The sequence below is a fragment of the Vanellus vanellus genome, assembly GCF_965231255.1.
Source record: "Vanellus vanellus genome assembly, chromosome: 24".
NCBI classification, from domain to species: Eukaryota; Metazoa; Chordata; class Aves; order Charadriiformes; family Charadriidae; genus Vanellus; species Vanellus vanellus.
The window spans coordinates 931,290-955,272 of record NC_138929.1 but is presented as its reverse complement, the minus strand read 5'-3'; the positions used below and the strand labels follow the sequence as shown (position 1 = coordinate 955,272).

The 23,983-nt window shown below is 66.7% G+C and overlaps 1 protein-coding gene across 1 annotated transcript; it reads right to left on the bottom strand.

The window, feature by feature from the left end:
* Positions 1–3,897: 3,897 nt before the first annotated feature.
* Positions 3,898–23,184, bottom strand: JUP (junction plakoglobin). The gene is made up of 15 exons (XM_082494837.1): positions 23,158–23,184; positions 12,922–13,154; positions 11,633–11,886; positions 10,810–11,048; positions 10,170–10,371; positions 9,382–9,526; positions 8,932–9,035; positions 7,355–7,693; positions 6,773–6,928; positions 6,475–6,594; positions 6,144–6,294; positions 5,891–6,012; positions 5,556–5,595; positions 5,020–5,189; positions 3,898–4,761 (listed from the first exon to the last, which is right to left on the bottom strand). The coding sequence occupies exons 2-14, from the start codon at positions 13,145–13,147 to the stop codon at positions 5,044–5,046; spliced, it is 2,244 nt and encodes a 747-aa protein (XP_082350963.1). The 5' UTR covers positions 13,148–13,154; positions 23,158–23,184; the 3' UTR covers positions 3,898–4,761; positions 5,020–5,043.
* Positions 23,185–23,983: the final 799 nt, after the last annotated feature.

Genomic DNA, 23,983 nt, shown 5'->3' with positions numbered 1-23,983 from the left:
CGTCACGCAGGTCCTGCCCGGGCACCTCCCGGCCTGCGCGGCCTCGCGGGGCGGTGGGCTGGGCTCGACCCGCAGCCCCTTCCCGCCCCGCGCCCGGTGCCGATGCGCGGCAGCAGCTGAGCGGCGCTGGGGCGGCCGGCCGTGCTCCGGGCTATTTTTTGCCCTCAGCTGCTGTGGCAGGAGCTCGGGGCTGGCGAGGGGCGGCTGCTCAAGGTGGAGCCTCCGCAAGCGTGCGGGCCGGGGGGCTGCAGAGCAGCAAGGCCAACGGGCCGGGTGGGGGCGAGGTGGTGGCTCAGCCCCACTGCTGGGCTGGGGGTAGCTGCAGTCCTGTCCTGCCCCAGCCCGGGGGATGTCCGCAGAGGGGTCCCCGCAGAGCCCCCCGGGCTGGGAACATCCCTGCTGTGGTGCAGGGGAGGGTACAGGCACGGCCCGGCTGCGGCTCCCACGGCCCGTTCTGTCCCATCCCGATGCTCGGGCCACCCCGGGAGGCAGCATCGGCCTGAAGTATCCTTCAGAAATGGGTCTCTGCCTTTACCCGCGGCCACCCGGGGGGTGGACTCGGGCCCCAGCAGTCCCTCCTGGGCGCTGCCCGGCTCCCCAGCCCAGAGGGCAGCCCCGTCGCCTTCGCTCTGGGTGACCCCGCGGCCCCGCCGCCCGCCCCGCCGCGACTGCCCGGGCCGTGGGTCTCACGCGCCCGAGGGGCCGAGCCCTCCCTTCCCTTCTCCCTGCAGAAATAGCCTCCGCAGCATCAGCCTCTTCCCGCGGAGCAGGAACGCCCTCCCCGCTCCCGCGCAGGCTTCTTGGGTCAGCGAGGACCACCTAACACAGCCAGGCCCCGGCCACCACCGAGCGCCCTCCCAGCCGGCTGCTACTGCCACCAAACCGACCCCCGGGACCCCATCTCTGCCGCGGGACCCCGTCCCTGCCGCAGGCCCCCGGCTGCTGACACCGAGGGAGTGGGAGATGCCAGCCGGGCGAGGGGCAAGGGCTTCAGCAGCCTTCAGAAATGTGTTATGGGTGGCAGAGCCCGCCAGCGGGAGTGGGGCCGCGGGGGGAGCCAAGCGCCGGGAGAAGAGGCGAGACAAGGCAAATTCTCCGGGGGGCTCCAGCAGCCTGTGACCTCCCCCCCCTCCGGGGACCAGCGAGGACCAGCATGGCCCAGGGTGCGCTTGCCAGGGCTGCCCAGGGACTCGGGGTGCCCGGAGGCACCGGGGCGTGGTACGCATGGGGGGAAACTGGGATCCCAGGGGGAGCACAGCGCACCCCGTGACAGTGGGGACCCGGTGCAGCCGGGGGTGCGGGGGCTGCCGGAGCTCGGTGCACCGGGGGGGGATGAACAGGGAGTGATGGGGCTCGGTGCAGGGGGGGTGCCGGGGGTCGGTGGGTCCTGGTGCAGGGGGGATGCCGGGGCGCACTCACTGCTGGCGCTGCTCCCAGCGTGGAGGCAGCAATGGGGCCCTCGTACATCATTCCCACCAATAACAAAAGCCGCTCCCCGGGCAGGTGCGGAGCTCGGCCGGGCATGCTGGAACCTGTAGTCCTCCTGGGGCTCCCCCCCAGCCATCGCCACCCCGGGGGACGCAGCTCCCTGAGGGACCCCCCAGTACAGGTCTCCTCTGGCTCCATTTCCCCCCCAAAATCCCGGTGGTGCCCCCCAGCAGCCCCATTGCAGCGAGGCTGGGGGTCTTGGGGTGTACAGTCCTGCCCCAGCGAGGGGACCCCAGGGTGGGCAAGCGGCATGTCCCTGCCCATGGCCCCGGGAGGTGCTCTACTGGGGTCCCTGGGGACAGGGGTGGGGGAGAGGTGGTGCAGGCTGGGAACAGGAGCTTCTGCATGTCACCCTGGGGACCTACCTGGCAGGGCAGTGGAGCCTGCACCCATGGAGACGCAGATTTGGGTGCACCAACACTCTCCCACACTGCACAGCCCGGCTGAATCGCCACCCCCGCCACTGCACAGGGGCCTTATCCCCATTGCCTGTCACAGATCCGTCTCTTGTTCTGGCAGCGGTTGCAGCAGGCAGAGGGCTGCCTGGGCTCCCAGCCTCGTCGCGTGAGCCACCGAGCCGCCCCGGTCCCGCTGCCCTTCGGAAGCGCGCTCGGCCCTGCTGGGGCTGCCCGGAAAGCAGCTGTTGTTTTGCTCATCCCCGGTGCTGGCACGGGCTGCGGCAGGAAGAATGGCCGCGTCCCTGCCGCACTGGGGCTTGGCTGCAGCCGCAGGGCTGAGCTCAGCGCAGGATGTCCCCCCGAGCCAGCGGTGGGACAGCGCTGGAGCCAGTTCCACTTCCCAGACTGGCTCCTGTCGCCTTTGTCCCCAGCTCACTCCTGCCCCAGCCCCAGCCGCTAGCGGGACCGACCACGGCACGCCACAATGGATGTGTAAACCTTCATGTCGTGCCGCGCTCTGCAGCAGCCCGGGGCCTGTGCATGGGGGGCACCCACCTCCCCATCCCCCAGGCTGGGCACAGCGGTGGAGCTGAGCGAATGCGTGAGGACAGAGGAGTCGATGCTGACAGCGAGCGGGAACGGCTGCGACTTCGTTCCCAGCTCCCTTTGATCGCGTCCCCCCATGTCCCCGCGCTGGCAGCAGCCGTGTCGGGCTGATTAGTCTCGCCAGTGGCTGCACAGAACGAGCTGTGCTGCAGCCGGCAGAGCTCAGAGCCGGGGGGTCAGGGACGATGTCTCCCTGTGTCACGGTGGTGGGTATCTCACCGAACTGATGCAGCAGTCGCAGCACCTCGAGCCACCGGCGCAGTGCAGACATCGCTGCGTGACCCAACTCCCCTCTCAGGTCCCCCACCTCCGCCCAGGGAGCCCCTGCGCTGTCCCCCGCAGGATGGATGCACGGGGCAGAGGTACAAACCCACCAGGGACAGGAACACGAGCATCTCGCGGCCGCCCGCGTTTCACCCTTCCATCCCCCGGCACGTACAGCCCAGCAGGCAAACCCACAGCGCTGCCGGCAGCCTCGCAGGGAGCTGCTGCGGGTGACCTCCTGCCTCCGGGCTCAGCCTTGCCCAGATAGGCGCCGTGGGAGAGCACAGGGCAGCCGGCAGCGTCTGTCCCTGGCCCCGTCCCCGTGCCGAGGAGGCCCCCGAGCAGATGGGCAGCCCTGAAGTTGGTGGGTAACTTTGTGAACAGGCAGTTCCCACCCCCCAGCACGCTGCCTGCCCGGCGCCGCTTCCCCACCGCCCTCCCGGGGCGCAGCTGTCAGAGGCAGCGTTTCAGCTGAGAATATCCCCTCCCGCCATCTGCTCCCGCCGTGAAGCCGGGCTGCGGAAGGAGGCAACCAGGTTTGTCTGAGTAAATCACTTTTTTAACCTGGCCTCTTGCGGCTCCATCCAGGCTTCGCTCCATCAATCAGCACGGCTCGCTCCCGACCGGCACATTTATCCTCCCGAGCTCGTTAAAGTCAGCTCTGCGCAGCAGCAGAGAGGAGATGCCGGTAATGCTGCCTAATGAACAAACATCTTAATTACTGGGAGTTTTTACCTCCTGACGGAGCAGACAGACGCCCGGACGGGCCCGGCATGCTAAGGACCCAGCGCGGCGACAGGCGAGGGAAGGGCTGGCAGCAAGTCCGGGTGCGCGGCTGACAGCGGGAGCTGCTGCCGGTGCTGTGGGGCTGCGAGCGGGCAGCCTGTGCCATGCCGAGCATTGTCCCCGAGGCACAGGGAGGGGCGCAGCATGCTTGTCCCCCCGGCCGCCACCTGAGCCCTGCGCCAGGCATTGCGGGCGCAGAGCATGGGAAGGAGCTCACCGAGGGCGTCCAGCCCCATGGGAGGGAACCAGCGACGCCTGGCCCGAGGAGGGCGATGGCCACCTTCACCCCCGCTGCCCCACGGGGACACACCGACCTTCCCCAGCCGACAGAAGAACAGGCTCAGGGCAACGCGGGGCCGGGGGGGTTATTTTATTCTTTGCTTTGGTCTATACAAAAACAACTTACAGAAATAATAAAATCTTCCATTCCTGAACCACACTCCAGTAACTATCCATCCCTTTCCGGTGGAAGCGTTAAACCACCATCAGATCTAGAGCCTCTTTAAAAATGTGTTAGATAAGGGAGGAGGGGACGGAAACACACCACTCACCAAAAAGAAGGGAAACGGGTTAAAATGTGCAACAGAGATCGGTACAAGGACACGGTTCCTAATGCTGGAGTGACTCCTCTATGGGTACTGGTAGGATAGGCAGGGACACAAAGTCAGCTCCCCAACGGCTGATCGGAAAGAATTAAACCGCAGACATCCCGATGGCTAAAACGAAGGTCCTGGGACACGGCACCCTTTGGTTTCGGCAGACTCTGGATTGGCCTGATTAAGTTAGAGTTCGCAGAAAGCAAAGGGTTTTCCCATGTTAGATTCCTTTCCTAGAACACTAACACGCAGAACAAATAGTGGGGAAGTTGGAAAGCACAAACTTAAAGACGGCAAAAGCCGTTGGCACCATATTAAAAATAAAAAAGAAATATATATTCATAGAAAAGACTATTTTGCCAATGAAAAGTTGCTAACGGTGCAGGGTTTGTGTATTTTAAAGCTTCAGAAACAGTATCTTGGATGCTGCATGCGGCAGTAGGTGCTCGAAGCAGTCCCAGGAGGAAGGACCTTCTCCACAGACCCACAGCGAAGAAAAAAAATCGAAAAATAAAACCTCTCGTGGGAATGGAAAAGTTTGTCTTCTCAGGCACTTCTGTCTCCCAAGTCCTTCTTGCGAATGCTCAGCTCTGGGGCCACCCTCTTCTGCATGGAGAAAACACCTGCGTGCGGCAGGAGAGAGCTCCCGTCACTCGACCCAGGGGGGAAACTGGAGGAGACCAGAGCCCAGGCCCCCCAGGCCCATGGGGCAACGGGGATGCCGACCCGCGGCAGCGCTGGGGACCCCAGGGCAGCACCAGGGACCCCGCGGCACGCCGCACACCAGCAGCCAGCCCTGCCTCCCTCGGCCACCCGCCCCGCTCCGGGGCCGAGCGCGCCCTCCGTAAGTGCCCGCACCCCGGGTAGATGCTGCAGCGTACCTGGTGCGGGGGCTGCGGGGCGGGTTAGGCGAGCATGTGGTCAGCGAAGGGCGCTCGGACGCCGTCGCTGTAGGCGTCCATGGGGTAGTCCCCGTCCATGTCCATGTGCATGTCGATGGGGTCCAGGGGGATGTCACCCGAGTACATGGGGCGGTAGCCGGGGTCCAGGTCTGCAGGGAAGGGACAAGGCGACCTCAGCTCCTGCTGGTGACACCTCTCCAGATCTCAGCCACCCCCCTGGTGCCCTCCGCCTGGGGCAGCGTGTGGCACACAGTGCTGCAAAGGACAGAAGGGCCACCCGCCACCCACCTGCCCCAAGGCTCCGGGCCGGCCCAGGCACACCGGGGAGCGGCCGCACGTGCTCCCCGTGGAGCTGAGCATCCCGCTGAGCATCCCCAGGCAGGCCAGGCCGGCACTTTGCAAGCAGCCACCCAAGAAAGGTTTTAAAACCAGCCTGGTTTGGTGAGATATGGCAACTGCCCCACCAGAGCACAGCCCATAGGGGACCCCGCAGGAAGAGCTGGTGCCGTACTCACCATCTGCGTAGGGCTCGTTGATGGGGATCATGCTCTGAGCCTACGAAAGAAGGTGACACGATTGAAGAGGGGATTCATCCTCACGTGTGCATGATGCTCAGGGGCTACGTGGTGCCCAGCCCCATCCCGCATAGTGTGTACCGCGACGCAGAGCTGCTGGAGAGCGGAGGGCACAGCCCGTCCACCCCCTGCCTCCCCCCATTTGCCAGTCGCTCTTGTCCGAGCTCTGGTCGGAAGCGGTGGCAACAGCTTTTTGGGGGTAGGATGGGGCCACCCCAAGAGACCCCGGTTTCCCCGGGAAAAGGGCTCGTCTCTGCACGCAGCGGGATGCTCACCGCCTCCCAGGCTGCCGGGTCGTGCTTGAAGAGGGAGTTGGTGAGCTCCACGGAGACACGCTTCCTGTAGTCGGGGTTCTTGTCCTCTGAGATTCGGAAGAGCACGGCGGCTGCGTAGGTGGCTGCAGGGGAAGGGCAGCAGCCTCAGCTCCCGGTGCCGTGCAGCACCGAAGCGCCAGAAGCCGCAGACCGGCTGGGGCGGTGCCAGGTGGCAGAGAGCCCCCAGCACAGGGCCCAGCACGGCGGCACTCACCCGTCCCCTCGTTCCTGGAGTGCAGCAGCTCCATCAGGGGAGCTGAGGCCCCCTCGGCATCAATGGCATCTGCCGCCTCCTTGTCCTGGGCCAGCTCGCACAGGACACCAGCCGCGACGCGCTGGATGTTCTCCACCGGCGAGTAGAGGAGCTGTCAGGAGAGATTAGCGGCAACGTGAAGCAGCCAGCGAGGAGCTGTCGTGCTCCTGACGCGGTCTGACACGCACAGATGCCACCAGCCAAGCACCGTGGCTCCCCGGCCTTGCCGCCACGGGGCTGTGCCAACCAGCCAGGAGGTGGCAGAGCCCCCACGTCCCCCCCAGCCCCTGACCTGCACAAAGAGAGGGATGGTGTTGAGGCGGAAGATCTCCATGCGGTTCATGGGGTCCCGGGCCAGGATGTGCAGTGCCCCCGTGCACCCCTCCACGATCTCCTCCATCTTCACTCCGTCCTGCCAGGGGACAAGCGCTCAGCCGGGGCCCCCGAGCAGCCGGCACGTCCCACGCCAAGGCACGACCACCCTGAGCGTGGGCACAGGTACCCCCCCGGGAGAGGTGGGGTTTTGGGGTGCCAGGCTGTGCCAGGAGCAGGCAGAGACAGTCCCGGCCGACACCGCTGTGGGGACTCACCGTGTAGGGCTGCTGTGTGCCGGCTGCTACGTGCCGCTGGGCGTCCTGGTGAGCCTTGACCAGCAGCTGGACCAGGCGGGGGATGACAGCGGCCTCCTGGAGCGGGGCATGGTTGGCCGGGCACAGGGCCAGGTTGCGGATCAGGCCTATGGTAGCCTGGAGGAGAGGAAGGGGGGTAAGGGGAGAGATTCGTCTCGACCACGGAGCAGAGCAGCATGTGCTCCCCACGGGCCCCGCCAGCCGGGCCCCCTCCCCCTGCCTGTCCCACCCCATCCCCCTCCATGGCGCAGGCTGACTTCAGCTTCCTCCCGCACCGGATCCGGCCCCGTCCCCGCGGGGGAGGCCGCGGCCAGTATTGATTCCAGCCGAGCAGCCGGCAGGAGCCATTTCCTCCATTAGCCACCATCAAGGACGCAGCCCAGCGGGACCAGGGCTGCAGCAGCAGCGGCCCGCCATGGCTCTGTGCGCCGCACCGGCTGCAGACCGCCCCAGCAATGCCTCCCACCACGGGCCAGCAGCCAGGGGCTCGCTCGAGCCCAGCTTGAGCTTCATCTGACCCCCAACATCCCCCCGGCCCCTTACCTTGACCAGTGGCCACTGGTTGGGCTGGTTGAGGAGCTTGACGATAGCGGGGATGCCGTAGTTGAGCCGCACCGAGTTCTGCGCCATCTCGGCCTCGGGATGCCGGCTGGTGAGGTGCCGGAGAGCGCAGACAGCCGGCTCGGTGATGTCCTCCTTGTCGCCCGCCCGCAGGATGGTGTGGATCAGGGCCTCCACCCCGTTCGACTGTGTCACCAGGGTCTTGTTCTTGCTGTTGTTGCAAGTCAGGTTGGAGAGGGTGCCGGTGGCACAGGTCAGCACGTTCACGTCGTCGGAGCTCAGCTGGTTCACCAGGATCTTGAGGACGCCGTCCAGGCCCTCCTGAGGGAGTGGGGACGGGAGGTCGGGTCAGCCGCCCCACAGCGGGATCTGGGCTGCAGCCCCGCGCCCATCCCGTGTCTCTTGCCCAGGCACAGGGAGCCTGAGCTGCTCCCCTGGGACGGGATGGACACCGGGGCTCCTGCCATCGCAGACAGGATCCGGCCCCCAGCTGCGCTCTTCCTCCCAGACCGGCCACCCTCTCCCCTCGAGACCCAGGCTCGTGTGGCTGCCCTCGCTGGAGCTCGCACACCCCTCGCTGCGACCCCGGGCCCCCCAGCACCCTGTGACCCCCCCGGCTCTGCACAGAGAGGCAGCGTTTGCACCTCCCACGCTGCGCCTTTCCCCGTCCCCCTGCAGCCAGAGCTGCTCCTCCGCGATGCCGGCACGGCGGCAGCAACAGGCGCTCCCGACATGTGCGGCTTTACTTAAGAATTTAATGTCTCGGGCAGCTTTTCTCTGCTGGGAAGCGCAAACAATGCACCCGCCAGTGCTCCCCGAGCAGTCCCCGGGGTGAGCGTGGTCCCAGCCGTGCCGGCAGGCGGCCAGCAGCGCGGCAGGAAGGAGTTAAAGGCGCCGTGGCCACGTCCCCCCCTCAGCCCGCAGAGCCAGGGATGGTTACACGCCAGCCCAAATAGTTTCCAGGCTGCATCAGGCGCTAATCTGCACCGAGAGGCGGCCCCAGCAGATGGGGAACGCATCAGGAGGCAGCAAAAGTCTGGGGAGAGCAACCCCGGAGCAGAACTCGGGGTCACCCTCGCACCGGCGGCCACTCAGCCCCATGGGCACAACTGCCTCGACAGCAGCGCTGACGGCAGCTCCCTCGCCGGGGAAGGAGCCGAGCAGGCGGCCAGCGCCAGGGCAGGCTGCCGGGGGCTGCCGGAGCCAGATCAGCCCCGGTGATGCCACACAGCGTGTGAGCAACTGCTGGTGGCCTTGGTCCCTTGCTGGGGACACGGCAGGAGCGCTGGCCGCCGGCTGGCACGGGAAGGGCCGCGGGCAGCAGGCAGCCTCCCGCGACGCCGCGCAAACCCCCTGCTGCATCGGGGCTCGGGCACAGCGGGGCATCCCCTCGCACACGTGCTGCCACAGCCGCAGCTCCCCGGGGCTGGAAATGGCACGAGGGCATCGCTGGGGACTCAGTCCGGCACAAGCAGAGGGCGCGGGGCAGCCCAGCAGCCTGTGCGGAGCAGCCTCCGAAACGCTGCATTGAAGCACAGCTCAGGGTCCCGCAGACTCACCTGTTTGGTGGCCACATCAGAGAGGTTTCGCAGGGTCCAGAGGCAGTTCTGGACCAGCCTGGGGCTGGAGCTGGTCAGGTGCTTGCCCAGGGCCTGCATGCCGCCTGCCGGGGAAGGAGACACCAGCACATCTGTGAATACCCAAAGCTGCCCCAGCGGAGAGGAGAAGGGAGAGACGGCGGGTCTGGAGGGCGAGCGTGGGCTGCGCACCACGCGACCGATGCCCCCAGCGCACGGTGCAGCCTCATGGCTTAGCAGAGGCTACATGCGGTGTGGGAAGGCAGCTCCCCAGCCAGGCCAGATCCTGCCCACGCACGGTCACAGGAAAGCACCTCAGCAGCCTCTCAGAACAAGAAACCATGCTGCAGGCAGGTGGTTTCACCCGGCATCATCCTGACACCACCATCTCCCTCCCGTTCGACACCAGCTCTGCCCCCCAGCCCCTCTTACCAGCCTCAACGATAGCGGGCTTGTTGCTGGGACACACCGACAGCACCTTGAGCACCCGGCTCGTGGTCCAGAGCAGCTTCTCGTAGTTGTAGCTGCGCATGATCTGCACCAGGGCCTGGGGTCCTCCATTGGCCAAAATAATTAGCTGCAAGACCGAAGGGACAGGGTTGGGGCGTGCGGCAGCTCTGGGCTGCTGGGACCACCACTCTGGACTCCCCAGCTCATGCCAGGACACCAGTCAGGCAGGAGGTACAACCCTCGGCACGCCGGAGGGCTCGGGGTCACCCCCGCGGGGGCCGTGCACTGCCACCGCCCCCACCCACCCCAGCCCTGCGCACCGGGGTCCCTCGCCCCCCGCCGCAGGCAGGACGGGCAGCAGCCCCCCGCCCCGCCAGCGTCGGAGCAGGTCCAGGGACCCAACCTCTGCGCGAGGCCGGGACAACGCGTGCGTAGGAGGAGAGGAGCAGCCAAAGAACAAAGACAGAGGCATTGCCCAGAGCAGCAGTGGGGGAGAAACCCAGCCGAGCCGATCTACCGGCCAGACTGGGACAGTCTGCGCTGTCGGGTGCGCTCCACCTGCGAGAGGTCGGACGCGGCAGCACTACAGACAGCACAACTGCTCCGCTGCCGGCGGCGGCCGGGGGCACACGGGCTGAGAGGGTGGGAGCTCCCAGCGCTGCCTGCTGGGCTGCCGTCTGCCGGGAGCAAGGACGGGCCGCCAGCCCCCTCCTGCCCCCCCTCCGGCAGGACCCCACGCCACGGGGCTGCCCAGGCCCCCCCGGGCCCACCTTGCTCTCCTGGTTGCCGTAGGCGAGGAGCTGAAGGCAGTCGGTGGTGATAGCCAGGAACTTGGGGTTGTTCTTGTTCAGCAGAGGAACCATCTTCTGCAGGCCGTCGGCCAGGCGCACAGCCATCTTGGCCCCTTCCTGGTAGAGCAGCAGGTTGTGCAGGGTGGTGATGGCGTAGAAGAGGACCGACTCGACCGGCGAGCTGCAGGCAGGCGGCACAGAGCCACGTCAGCGCTCACCAGGCTGCCAGCGGGGCCCGCAGGGCCGCCCCGACTCCCACCCAGCGCCCTTCTGCAGGACCCGCCGTGAGGCCACCGCGCCACGTGGCTCCGGGGCGGCCCTCGGGGAAGGGACACCTCCTCGGGGCAGAGACTGAGCCCCATCTCCATGGACAAGGCAGCGTGGGGGACCGCTCCCCTCCTCCTGCCACCACAATGGCTCCAAATGCAGCAAACCCCTGGGGCTTCCGCAGGCTGAAAGGTCTCCCACTCCCTTGTTTTGGTGCGAGCAGAAGGAGGATCCCCATCCAGGGGCAGCACGAGCCCTCCCCTCCTCTGTCCCCAGCCCAGGCGCTCACCAGCCCGGGAGGGACCCCTCGGCTCCGCCGCCCTCTCGGGACCCCCCGCCAGCACCCTCGTACCTCAGCATCCTGACGAGGGCCGGGATGCCGCCGGACTTGAAGATGGAGAGCAGGCCCTCGCGGTGGTGCGAGAGGTTGTGCAGGATGCTGGTGGTGCAGCGGGCCGTGTCCAGGTCGCTGGTGCTCTGCATGGTACGGACCACGGCCGCCACGATCTGCGGCGACTGCATCAGGGCACGGCGCGACGCCTCCTTCTTGGAGAGCTGGTTGACGATCATGGCCGCTTTGCTGACAACCACCTGGGGGGGAGAGAACCCGGCGGGTGGGAGGAGGTCCCGCTGGTGCCCATCACAGCAGGGACAGGCGGGATCCCGCTCTGCCGGGTGAGAGCCGGCCCGGGGCTGCCGCGCACCGTGCCGGGCAGGGCGGCGCTGGAGCGGCAGAGCCGGCACAGCGGCACAGGCAGGGATTGCTATTTTTAACAATCCTCATCCACGACGCTCCAGCAGCGATGCTGCAGGTTGCAGCCACAGGCAGCACGCGGTTGGGTCCACGGAGCACAGACGCGCTGCAGGGACGGGCAGGGGGAGGGCAGGGGGGCACCCAGAGCCGGCAAGAAGCGCTCAGTGCCTGTGCAGGGCCAGGGCAGGAGAGCTGCATCCGAGCAGCAAGGACAGGCTGCGGGGAGACACGGGTGGGCAGAGGTGGGCTCAGCCCTGTTGTGGGGCAGAGGCACGCGCAGAGCTCTGGCAAGAGGAAGGATCTGGACGGCGGCCACGGAGCCCCGCGAGGATGGGAGCCCGGCTGCGCTGCCGCAGCTGGGGAAGTGCGCCCCGCAAGCCGAGAGCCCAGAGACACGCACAGGCAAACCACGGTTCCTTACCGGGTCCTCATCGTTGAGCAGCTTGGTGAGCTCCGGGATGGCGCGGGTGGCCAGCTCGGCGTCGTCCTGGTAGTTGATGAGGTGCACGATGGCCGACTTCAGCATCTGCGAGGGCTCTGCCAGGCGCTGCACGTTGGTCTGCTGCCCCTCCAGCTGGGTGGTGATGAGCAGGGAGCGGTCCTCCACCGTCTCGGGGTACATGGCAGCCCGGACGCGCTGGGCCCGGGTCATGGCCAGCTGAGCCTCCATGTCCGCTGCAGGAGTAGACGGGGAGACAGCCTTAGACTCGGGCTGTCTCCGAGGAGCGCTCCCAGCCCTGCTTTCCAATTTCAATTAGCTGAGCAAGAGCTTAGAGCGACACCACCAGCAACGTCAGCAGTGCTGGACGCTCAGCACGCTCTGCGAGGAGCCGGTGCTTCAAAGTGTAAACAGATACAGCAGCACAGAGATAAGACAACGCTCAATTAGGCGGCATGATTAAGCAGTTGTCACACAAGGCCCATTAATTAAAAAATAAGGATTTTTGCAACTTGGGACCAGCCGGCACAGGGGATTAGGAGAAGGACACGGAGGCCTTCCCCGTCGAGGATGCCAGGACAAGCGCAGCCCGGGACGCAGAGATGCGGCAGCAGCCACCCGTGGTCCCCACCTCTGTGGCACAGGGACCGCTGGTGAGGGCTCACCCCCCCCCCGCAGGGCTCTGCCCCCCCCACAGGGCTCTGCCCCCCCCGGGGGGAGTGGGCGATTAAACTTTCCAGGGCCCATCGCTGTCAGGGGAGCCGCAGGGGCGAGCGGAGCAAACCAGCCCTCTTTTAAGGGCTGAAGTTGGGGGAAGCATCGCCTCTGGCTTTGGGGCTGTGTCTCTCTCCACTTCGCCCCCGCAGCAGCGGGAGAAGCCGGGGCGGCCGGCGGGGCTTTACGGCACACGCTGGCAGCTCTGCCAGCCGCGCTGAGACGGGCCTGCCGAGCAGGCAGACAGGCAGCAGAGCAGACGGCCGCCCCGTGGGCCGGGATCAGCTGTTCCCATCGCGAGCCAACCCACCGGCGCGCTCGGATGTGTGTGCACAGCTCAGCACTAGTGCGGGCTGGCTGCGCGCCGCCCCTACGCAAGAGCCTCTTGGCGTGGGGAAGGAGGACAGGAGGGAGCATATTTTAGGCAGCAACAACTCCCGGGGTGTGGAAGGCAGCGTGGAGGAGTGCCCAGAAGGAGCGCAGCTCTCGGGGGAGGTGGAGGAAGGCAGGAGCCAAGCAGGCGAGCTCACGGATGTGCCCGGCCCCACAGCCCCTACCTTGCGCTTGGCTCTGGCCCTGGCCGCCTCCCTGGCAGTAACTCGTGGTGGTCGTCTTCTTGATGGTGTACTGCTTCCCGTAGACCTCATCATCGTCCCCGAGGCACTTGCTGCTGACGGAGGGCACCTGGGTGTTGACGCCGGAGTGGATGCCTGAGTCGTAGGTGTAGGTCTGCTGCCACTCCGTCACCTTGATCGGCTGCTCCATCATGTTCATCACCTCCATGGCTGCTCTGCGGGGCAGGGAGGGGAGAAGTTACACCTCTGGCAGAGCCCAGGTCGCCGCAGCTCCCTCCTGCCCCGAACAGCACGGCAGACCCCGGCGTGGCAGCCGGCCCCTGCGCAGCCCACGAGCAGATCGCTATCTGCCCTCCTCCCCCACGCGAGATGAAAGGCGGCACCGGGATGACGAACCCACAGCTCAGCACTTTGCTGCTCGTGTTCAGACAGGAACCGCGGCTGCAACTGGCGCAGACCGCGCGAGGCTGGCTGAGCCGTCAGCCAGCGCCTGCCACGCAACGCCGTGTCTCACCGCCTCGGCAGCAAAGGCGTGAGCAGGCTCTGCCCGGCACGGGGGGACCCCGCAGCCAGGGGACCCCCACTCCAGGCTCCCACGGGCTCTTCAAAGACCAGTTTCCAGAGACGGGACCTGGCAGAGAGCTGGGGACAGCCACAAGGCTGGAGCTCCAAGAACACAACAAACCTCTTTAGAAGCCCTCTAGGACACTCCTAAAGCACCTAAAAATAACCAGGCAAAGCCACTGGCTCGGCTGTCCCACGGGTGCTCAGCACCACAAGCACCCATGGCACAGTCTGGGGCTGGGCGCTCCCCACGCTGTGCCGAGCACCACGCCGTGGCTGCACGGTGCCAGGACAGGGCAGCCCGGCACATCCCAAAACTCAAGACAAACCAGCCAAGGTTGCTTTGGAGCAGGGCTGGGTTTCCCTCGTCTGTAATTTGGGGAGGGAGGATGGCTCAGGGACTAACCCCTGAGCTCATCGGGGCAGGCGGATGCTGCAGGGCTGTGAGTCACCAGCCCCACATCCAGTCCCCGGGCACAGCCAGGAGGGGAGGGATGGAGGGAGGCCGGGAGGGACGCAGACAGTGCCCAGGCACCCCTACCGCCACCGCCCGGGCACCCACCAGGATTTCTGCCCCTTCCTGCAGCCGCGCAGGGTGGGGGTGAGTCAGAGTTTCAGAGGTGATAAGAGGCGAAGGGAGCAGCCGCCGCTCGGCATAGCTGGGCGCAGCAGCAACCGCACTTCCAAACAGGGGGGTGATTACCACCTCCAGCAGCACTGATTCATGCAACAAGCCGGACCAGGGTGGCCGCGCGCCCCTGGCTCCGCTCCAGCGGCCGGCACAGCTCAGGGCTCACAGGGAGCGGCCAGGCTGGTGCGGCAGCCCCTGGCCCCGGCCCCCTCCTCGGGGAGCAAGGGGAGCCGGGGACGAGCCCCCCGCCAGCCCCCCGCCACGCCGGCGGCTGAGTCAGGGCGTCGGGTGGTGGCCGAGGACGCGGCTTGCGCAGGGCGGCCTGGCAGGGCACGGCGCGCACAGGCTTGGCACGGCTCGCCCCACGCTGCCGGCTGCTCCCAAGGAGCGGCCGAGCCCTCGCGAGCGGCACAGACCCACGCTCACAGGGAAGAATCCCAGCCCGGGCACAAACACCCATTCCCGGGGAGCAGCGGGTAGGTGGGAGGGAGGTGGGAGCCCCATCACCCTCCCGTTCCCGCAGCTGGATGCATCCCGCATCCCACCCTGTCCACCCCCCCCAGCCACCTTCCCGGAGCCACTGCAGGGCGCTGCTCCTGTCAATTAAATATTTTTTGAGCTGTCAAGCGGCAATCTGCAGACTGAGCACCGCTCCGGCTTTAATGGGTTGTGCATAATGCATGTTTATGAGGCAGCGAGAGAGGGACCCGCTAATGGAGGGCAGCGGGGGCAGATCGTTCCCACAGCAGGGTGCGGGCCGGAGCCGCCGGTTGGCGCAGCAGGGCGGTGCGTGACGCATGGCACCGGGGGCGAGGGGCGAGCCCGGTTCCACTCCTCACCCCGCTCCAGAGCGGGGTTCGGCCGGGAGAGCCCCTGTGCCGAGCCGGGCGTGCCACAGTGCCACACACCCCCATGTGTGTGTGCAGGAGCTGCAGCATCAGTGTTTGGGCAAACAAGCCCTGCCAGCTGGGTCACGCTGGCCATGGTGGCAGAGGCTCCAAATTGTGCTGGAAAGCCTGAGAAAAGCAAGGACAAACCATGCCTGAGGAAGCACGGCGGGCAGGACAGCGCTCTGCCGGCACTGCTGGGGCAGGCGCTGGCGTGAGCCATCCCACCACCCAGCCAGGAGCAGCGGGGCTGCGGCCGGAGGGACAGACGGCACCCGGACAGGGACGGACAAGGGGAGAGCACAGCCGAGGGCAGGAGAGCTCCCTGCACCAGCCCGGGGGGTGTAAGGACCCGACCCCCCCGGGCAGGGCAGGGACCCGCGGGCTGGAGCTGGCAGGAAGGGTGCACCGTCGGCGGACGGGTAACGGCCGCGCTGCAATTCACAGGCGTTTGACAGGCACTTAATTTTTCAAACCTCCCCGAGTTCAGCTCAGCCGCTGGCTTCGTACGCAGCCCTGCATTATGCATGAGCCACCCCCTGCCGCCCCCTCCGTCTGCGCCGCCGGCACCCCAGGGACACCGAGCGCCAGCAAAGCTCCTCAGACCCAGACACAAGCGGAGGTGATGGGCCCCAGAGCCGCTCAAGCAGGAGAGCGGGTCCAAACTAACGAGCGCTGTGCCGGACTGACCAAGCACAGCGCCCTGGGGCAGCGGGGAGAGGGGGCAGCGGGGACGGGTGTCACACAGCTCGGGGGACTCTCCCTCCCCAGAAGGGACCACAGGCTCATTAAATGCAGCACCCATCCTTCCCCTGCAGCATCACCCCACCAGCAGCCCCCGGAGGGTTTGCTCACCGCCGCGGGCAGCCAGCGAGGCCGGCGGCACCCGAGGTGACGGGGCCAGTGGAGCAAATGTCAGCCGCTCCAGCAGGGAGCAGTGACATTTTCTGGACCCTGTGTCAAGTGTCCTCTGCTCGTCACTCAGCGAGGGCCGGACGCCTGACACAACCTTCTCCCCCGTCCTCCACAGCCGGGCTCCGACCTCGGATGTCCTCCCTCCTCCTCAGCGGGACTGGAGGCAAACGGGGGGTCTCCCAGGCGGGGGCTGCTGGTTCCAGCGGGGTTCACCTTCAGCAGGAGCCATTCACCGGTGATGCTTTTCATGGCGGGTGGCTGCAGTGGGGCAGGACCCCCGCCAATGGCAAAGGGGAGGGCAGGCGTTCACGCAGGAGGGAGAAGCAGAGGGTACGTGGGGCAGATGTGAAAATCCCTGCCCTGGCGGGGTCAGCCATGAGTGTGGGGGAGGCTTGGGTGGGCTCCAGCCCCCTCCATGACCAGACCCGTCGGTAGGACGACTGCTGCTGAGCCTGACCCTTATCGCCCTCCCACGGGGCTGTTATTAACCCGAGTGGGAAGCGGAGCACTGCAAGGGCGGAACAGTACCACCAAGCCCCGGCTGAGCCCCACTGCCCGCACAGAGCCAGGACCCCCGGGAAACAGGGCTCACTCCCGGGAACAGCCAGAGACCCCCCTGGGAAACAGCGAGGCAGATGTGGGGGACCCCACCAAGAGGAGAGCAGGTTTGGGGGAGCACCTCCAGCCTGTCCCCAGCACCACCATGGGGAACAGGCCGAGCCGCAGGGGGGGTTACATCCCCGGGAGGTGGGGCTGGCAGGGGCTTCCGCCACCCCCAGCACAGGGGAGAGCCAGGAGAAGGTTAATCCCTCTCCCACCGCTTCCCGCGGCCAGGAGCGCCGGGGAAGGCAGAGGAAGCTCCCGCAGCTGTAAGGCACCGGCCAGCGGCTCATCCGCCCCCAGAGCCATTTGATCAGTGTCCAGGCGGCATCGCACCCCCCGAGACACTGTCTGCGGAGGAAGTCTCCAGCAAACACGCAGCCCTGGGCCTGACCAGCCCTTCCCTCCGGCTGCCGGGAGAAGCCTTCGGCCTCGCACCGGGGGGACCCGGCCGGCAGAGCCCGGTGCTCCCGCTGATGCCCGGCTGAGCTGCCCAAAACAGCAGCCGGGAAACCATGAACGCTGCTCCATGCAAAGATACTCATTGCTCCGGGACTTCTCGGGGGCGGGAAACAGTCTCTGGGGTGAGAAGCTGAGACTCCCAAAAGGGGGTCACCCCTCGGTGAGCGGGCAGGGGGCTCAAAGCACTCCCACCCCCCCACCAGGGGCTGCACAGGATGGGGCAGCAGGACCTGGGGGCTGGCGGGTGCGAGAGGCGGCCCGGGCAGCGTGGGACACCGCGAGGGGCTGCCGGAGCCCTCCCAGAGCCCCATCCCCGCGGGGAGCCCAGCGCGGCAGGGCTGGAGGTGCCCCCGCTCCGGCGCCGCATGGCGCGCGGGGGTGAGCTCGGCCGCGGGGAGCGTGCGAGCCGCTGCAATTACAGTCACTCAGGCTTTTACCAGACGGAAAGAGGCGGTTAAGGCAATTCAACAAACGCAATGCAAGAAAAGACTCTTATTTTAGAAGCACTCAGGCCACACGCAAGCCATCTTCAGTCCTCCCCATCCGCCTGGAGCGGCCCGCGATTAGTGGCCGCTGCTCGGAGAGGTTGGGGGAGAGCAGCCTCGACAGACGGAGCCCTCCGAGGGGCAGAGGCACCCAGGGCTCCGAGGTCCCCACACCCGCACGGCCCTGCCCAGAGGCACCCAGAAGTGACACCATGGCACTGACAGCTAACGAAGCCGGGGCAGCAGCTAACGAAGCTCCCGCAGACGCTGCCACAGACCCAGCGCTGTACAAAAGCTTCAATGGTTTTGAAGAGGATCTCTCGCAGGAACACGCAGCAGGAGGAGGCAGAGAAAGGAGCTTTTCAAGACCTCACCAGCATCAATGGGAAGCGTTAGAGTCAGGTCCCGGCTACCACGAGCCCTTTCAATGGGGCTTTACAGCGAAAATGAGTGGAAGAATTCAAAGGGGAACGAGAGCAGCTTGAAGTTTAATGAGGAGACTGGCAACAGGCTTCTCGTTAGCAAGCGGGCTCTAATGGCACGAGGCCGCCCCGGCCCTGCACACAAAGGATCCGATGGCCTTTGTTTGTCAGCGCTCGCACATCCGGTGCGCTCCTGGCCACCCCACCAGCTCCGACAACCGCAGGTCACTCGGGGAGGGCAGCAACGGGTGCAAGAGCCACTCTTCAGACCTGGGCTCGCTCACCAGAGGCGGCTCCAAAACCCTGTTTATCTTTCAGCTGCTCCCGACAAAGTTAAGTTTGAGTGGCCGAAAGCCCCGTGCAAAGCCCGTGCTCCTGCTGTTCAGGGGGTGCTGCATCCCCCGAGCGTGGCGAGACCAGGCTCCCGGCAGCAGAGCCGGCCCCGGCAGCGCGGCGTCTCCGCCACGACCCGCTCTGCTCAGCTGATGCTCTCCAAAGCAGAGCACGTTCCCCAAGCCCTGCCTTCGCCTGAATTAACAGCTACTGACAGCTCCAGCACACGCCAAGTCTGGGCTGTAATATTTTGGCACTTCACATCACAAAATGACAAGGTATTATCCATCAAGTGCTCTCCTGTTCCGAGAGCACGCGCGATGCCGGGCACGACACCCGCAGCACTCTGCGCGGCAGCCGAGGCCTCGCACGGGGCACCGCAGCCCAGGAACCGCCAGGCACCGGGGGCTCGTGCAAGAGCTGTGCCAAAACACCGTCTACTGCACCACGGCTCAGGTCCCCCGGGGAGCCCCGCTGCCCACACCGTGCCCTGCCGCAGCCCCGGCTCGCTCGGCGTTATCTCCCTGCCCTGTGTGCATGGCACTGCTGGGCACCGGCACCCATCCAGCAGCTTTGATTTGGGATCAGGTCCCCTCTCACAGCTCTTGCGCCATGCCCGGCCGGCTCTGCCCGCATGGGGCAAACCCCACGGCAGGACGCCAGCAGGACCCCAGGGACATTCACATGCCAAAGTCCCATCGTGGGGTCTCTGGCAGCACATCTCCCCTCCCCACATCCCTGCCTGCTGCCACACAAACCGCCATCCACGGAGACACCGGGATCGGGAGGACCCATGCGGGCACATCCCCTCCTCAATTAAAGTTTGCTGATCTCATTAGAAACACTGCTGGGAAAGATGGGAACTCGCCACTCGTCCATGGAAAGGAGAACTGGCATGGTGCAATTAATCACAATAACTCCATCTGGATAAGAAAAAAAAAATAATCATTATTTTGTTTTAAAGAGTACAAAGAACAAGTTGTCCTTTAAGAACATAATTGCGGGATTTAAATTTAGGCTTTGAGCTTGCAGGCTGTTCCCAGCTCCAGTCACGGTGTCCAGAAACGCGGGATTTTGCCACCTGGCCCTGATGCAGCAGGGAGGGACGCAGAGCTGCTGAGCCCCGGCTTAATTTCTCCATCCAATTGCATTACATCTGTAAAGTTCAGACGCTTCACAAGAAATTATCACCAACACCCGTCAGCACCCGGCCTGTCGGAGCAAGTTAATGATTTGTCACCAGGGCTCTGCCTGCGCGTCACAGCGATTACGGCAGGGCTCCTTACAGCAGCCAAAGGTCTCTCCCCCACCAGCGAAGCACACACACTTTATCCGTCCATCCACCCCCAGGAGCCATGCAGGACCGCGGCGTACCCCACACCGTGGGGTCCGAGCATCCCCCCCGCCCCGGAGCGGGTTCCCCCCGGGAGGGCACTGCTGCTCACTCGCCTTCACCGCCTCCCGCGGGTTTGATCACCCAGGCGTGGGATAGCTGGAAAACACCGGGCGTTCCGCCTCCACCCAGCTGCCAGCTCCGGCTCCCGCTCGGGGTCTCGGAAGGAGCGCAGACGTCGCAGGGCTGCCCGGCGAGCCCCGGCACCCGCAGCACGAGGCTCCTGCCCCGCCTGCAAAGCGATTTCGGAGCCGAGCGACCACGGTGTGTCGAAATGCCTCCGGGCCTGTCAGCAGCCGCAACAAAACCCATCAGGACTGGCATATTTAGAAGGGTATTTCAAACCTCTGCCTAATTAGAAACATCTTCATCTCCCCCCGCAGCCATTGACGAGCCGTGCAGCATTCCCGCGCCAGAGGTGGGAGGGGAGAGGAGCTCTGCCCATCGAGGCACCTGTGTGGCTCCGAAGCCAACCTGGTTTAAGCACAGACATGGTTTTTAGCTGCTCAGGTCAAGTTTTAAGACTTCTTTGCAGTGGGAGTACCTGTGCCTTCATACCCTCGCTGTCCCCCACCGGACAATGTCTGCGGGGAAGCACAGGGTAAAACAGCCCTCCTGAAGCAGAGAGCGCTGCAGCGATTCAACGCGTGGATTCAAGGCACCGCTGCAGCCCTGGTGACCTCCCAAGCTGCCGTCCCTGCCGCTTCCACCCGCACAGACCAACCTGGGACACCCCACGGTCTCACGGGGCTGAGAGCCACCACCCAAGCGCTGGCTCTGGGTGACAGCGGGTGCCCGGCGCAGCCTGTGGTGGGGCCTGTCCAGGTGGGAAAGCACCCGCTGAAATCAAGGTAGAAGCTGAAGTCCAGGGTAGACTCGCACTGTTTTAATAGAAATTAAATTTCTTTTTAACTTGTGCTAATTAGAAGCCAGTCTAATTTAAACCTTCAAGACTAGCGCAAGCCTCAGTACAGATGCTGCAATTAAAGTCTTGCAAGTTCTCTGCAGAGAGCCTCCGCTTCCCCAGTTTGCAAAGCGGGGGCCAAGGGCAGCGCCGCTCCCGGGGGCTCCGCCATCTGCGAGCGGCAGCGCGCCCGGCAGAAGCGCGTCTTCAACCCCGGAGATCTGGAAGTGCGATAAAAAGCCAAATCCCATCAAGTGCTCCCACACCAAACCACAGCCCTGAAGGGACGCCATCGTCACAGGAACAGCCCCGGCTGAAAGCGCCACACAGCTGCCCCGCAGTCGCCTGCCCTAGCAGCTCGAGCCGATTAAGGATTTCAGGTGGGGGAAACAAAGGGGAGAGTTAATGGGATTAGGACAGCACTGAACATTACACTGAAATACAGCACTGGGACCAGAGGGGAAATTCTCCGAGGGCCCTGGCTGCAGCCGAGCCATGAGCCGTCCCGTCCGCGCTGCTGAGGTGGTCGCGGCTCGCTCGCACACCCAGTCCCGACAGACCCCCCCGGCAGCCCGGCTCAGCCCCGCCAGGGACGCGCACGCTTCCTGGTGCCGGCGAGGACGTGCCACATCGCCCAGACAATAGACCGTAAACACCATTGTCTGGAAGCGAGGGCCCTGCGCGGCCGCCCCACCTTCCCCCCACGCCCCACACACCATCTGAGCATCGGGGACCCACCTCTGCCCCAGCACCCGCGCAGGAGCCGGCCCTGGAGGGGAAACACCCCTCGGCCACTGATGCCAGCAGCTCTGGGCAGCCCTGTCCTGGTGGCCAACTTCTTTAGGCCAAATTAGCAGTAAAATGGGTTTTTCATGACACTTTATGGAAACCCTCCAAAGGGATGAGCGATTACAGGCTTCAGACGGGCAAAGACTGTTTCCCTGGGTACCCTGCGCCCTTCCAGCTGACTCCTGATAAAACACTTGACACAGACACAGAAACAGACCTTAAAATCTTCCCAGCCCCGTTACCAGACAGCATGGCTGGGCCAGACACCCGCTCCCCCCCAAGAGTGGGGCCAGGAGCAGACCCCGCGGGCACTGTGCCCACCCGGGATGTGGATGACAGCCCTGAGCGAACGCCCCCGGCACCCCTCCAGCCTCAGCCCCGCGGCAGTTGGCACTGAGACGCTTCACCCCCGGCTCCCCGCCAGCCCCATGGCAGAGAGACACAACAGTGCCGGGGCTGGCAAGTGGCACCAGCGCCAAAACCAGAATGACATGGGCTGGAGCAGGAGGTGTAGTGACTGCAGGGGCCAGATCCAGCTGGGTCACGGGGTGTCCCTGGCCCCCTCCACCCTTCCGGCACAGGGAAGCCAACAGGGAACATCACCCCAGACACAGGGCTCGCCCAGGCACCCCGACGGCATCACAGGGAAGCCAGGGCGCAGGGACGCCGCTGCCTGGTGAGAGCGGGTGTCGGCTGCTGCCATCACACCCGCGTGGGCACAACAGTGGTGTGGGTCACCTGGGACAGCCCCCGGCAAGCGGCCACGCCATCCTGGCCAGCGTTCACGTTCCTCTCGCAGCACAAATACCTCTCCAAGTTGTTCATACGACAGCCTACGTTTTCCTTCTCCGGGCAACTCCCAGCAACCTTTCAGCATTATCCTTTCATCTGTGCTGTAAACCTGATTAATTAAGCTAATCACTCAGCTAACACAATTAGAGTGCTCTCTCCTCTCCAAACACCAGACAAGAAGCCAGCCGAGTTTCGCTCCCCCGTGTTTCCCAGTGTGGACACCCGCTGTCAGCCGGGAGCCCCCCACCGAGCGGAGCGGTGCCCAACGCTCCTCCAGCCCACGGCGGGGCCGCCGGGGGCACACCAGCCCCCCCGCGCCCCCCGAGCCCGCCCCGGACCCCCCCCAGCCCGGGAAAGCCCTCGGCAACGGCGGCTGGAGGCAGCGCCGAGGGGCCCCGACGGCAGCGTGCGGCCACCAGGTGCGGCTCAGGGCTGGCCGGCCGCGGCACTCGGCAGCCACGGGTTACGTCAGAGCCCCACGGCCACCTGGGCGAGCAGCGTGCCAAGGCCTCGCCCGCCGCCCCGCCACCGCCTCGCCCGCGGAGCCGCCGCGCCGAGCGCGCCCGGGCGGGGACGGGGACCGGGACGAAGCCTCCGCCGCCGCCGCCTGGCACCGGGCCGCGGGCTCGCAACTTGCAAACTGGCTCCCGCAGCAGCGGGTGGGGAGCGGGGGCCGGGACAGCCCGGCGGCCCGCGGGGACCCGCCCGACCGGATCGGCGCGGTCTGCGCTCGGCCGCCCACAGCCGCGGGACGAGAGGCGCTCCCGGGCAGCACACGGCTCCGCGCCCGCCCTGCCGCCTGCGGGGAGCCCCGCCCGCGGCGGCGGGACCCGGCCGGGGCCACCGGCGCTGCCCGGCCCGGCCCCCCGGTTCCTCCCAGCCCCGAGCGCGGCCGCTCCCCAGCCCCGTACGGCGGAGCCCGCCCAGACCCGGCGCACCCCCAGCCCGGGACGCCCGGCCCCGCTGCAGCCCCCCACGCCCGGCGCAGCCCGATCCCCCCCCCCGGGGGGCGGCGGCCCGGCCCGGCCCGCCGCCGCTCACCTGCCGCGGCTCCCCCTGCGCGGAGACTGGCGGCCGCCCCGCTCCTGCCCGAACAAAAGGCGAGCAGCGCCCCGCGCGCCGCCCCGCCTCCGCCCCGCCCTGCCCCGCCACGCCCCCGCCACGCGCCCCGCCCCGTCCCCGCGCCGCCGGATCGCTATTGGGCCGCCGGCACGTCCGTCAGCCGCGCGGCGCGCCGGGCACCGCCCCCGCCGGACGTGTTTATCCGCTCTCCATTGGCGGGAGCGCGGCCGCCCCGCCCTTTGCCGGCAGGCGATTGGACAGCGGGGTGGGGTGGGCGGGGCGCGGCCGCGAGGGGGACCACCTGGGTGACGTCACTGGGCGGGGCGAGGTGGGGCCGGGGCGGGGCCGGGGCGGAGCCAGAGACCCTCCTCCTGGCAGGGGGCGGGGCCGGGACGTACCTGGGCAGGGCGGGGTCAGCCCCGGGGGCGCGGGGGGTGCGGGACCCCCGAGGGCTGTGGGGCCGCTGCGACCCCGCGGGTGCGTGGGGTGCGGGGACCCCTCCCACGCCGGGGGGGGGGGGGGGCAGAGTTCCCCCCCCAGGGCAGGCGTGGGGTGCCGCCCCCCACCCCCTCGGCCTCGCCCCTGCGCGTCCCCCTCCCCACACCCCGCCGGCGCCGCCCGTGGGCTGCAGACACGACGGTCCCGCGGGGGCTGCGGCGCCGCGCTGCGGGCAGCCCTCGGGCAGGAGGGGCCGGAGGGGAGCGGAGCGCGGGGCCGTGGGTGGGGGGTTCGGGGCTGCCCCCCCCGCCCCGCCCTGCCGCTCCCCGGTGGTCCCCCCCGCCCCGGCCGGCCCGGGCCGCGGGTA

What these genes read in the sequence shown, in the direction of transcription:
- JUP (XM_082494837.1), bottom strand. Translation starts at nt 13,147, where the DNA reads ATGGAGGTGATGAACATGATGGAGCAGCCGATCAAGGTGACGGAGTGG. An exon ending in GCCCTCGTCAGGATGCTGAG is followed by an intron (nt 10,372 to 10,809) that starts GTACGAGGGTGC and finishes GCCTGCCTGCAG; the next exon opens with CTCGCCGGTCGAGTCGGTCC. An exon ending in CCATCCCTCTCTTTGTGCAG is followed by an intron (nt 6,295 to 6,474) that starts GTCAGGGGCTGG and finishes CTCTCCTGACAG; the next exon opens with CTCCTCTACTCGCCGGTGGA.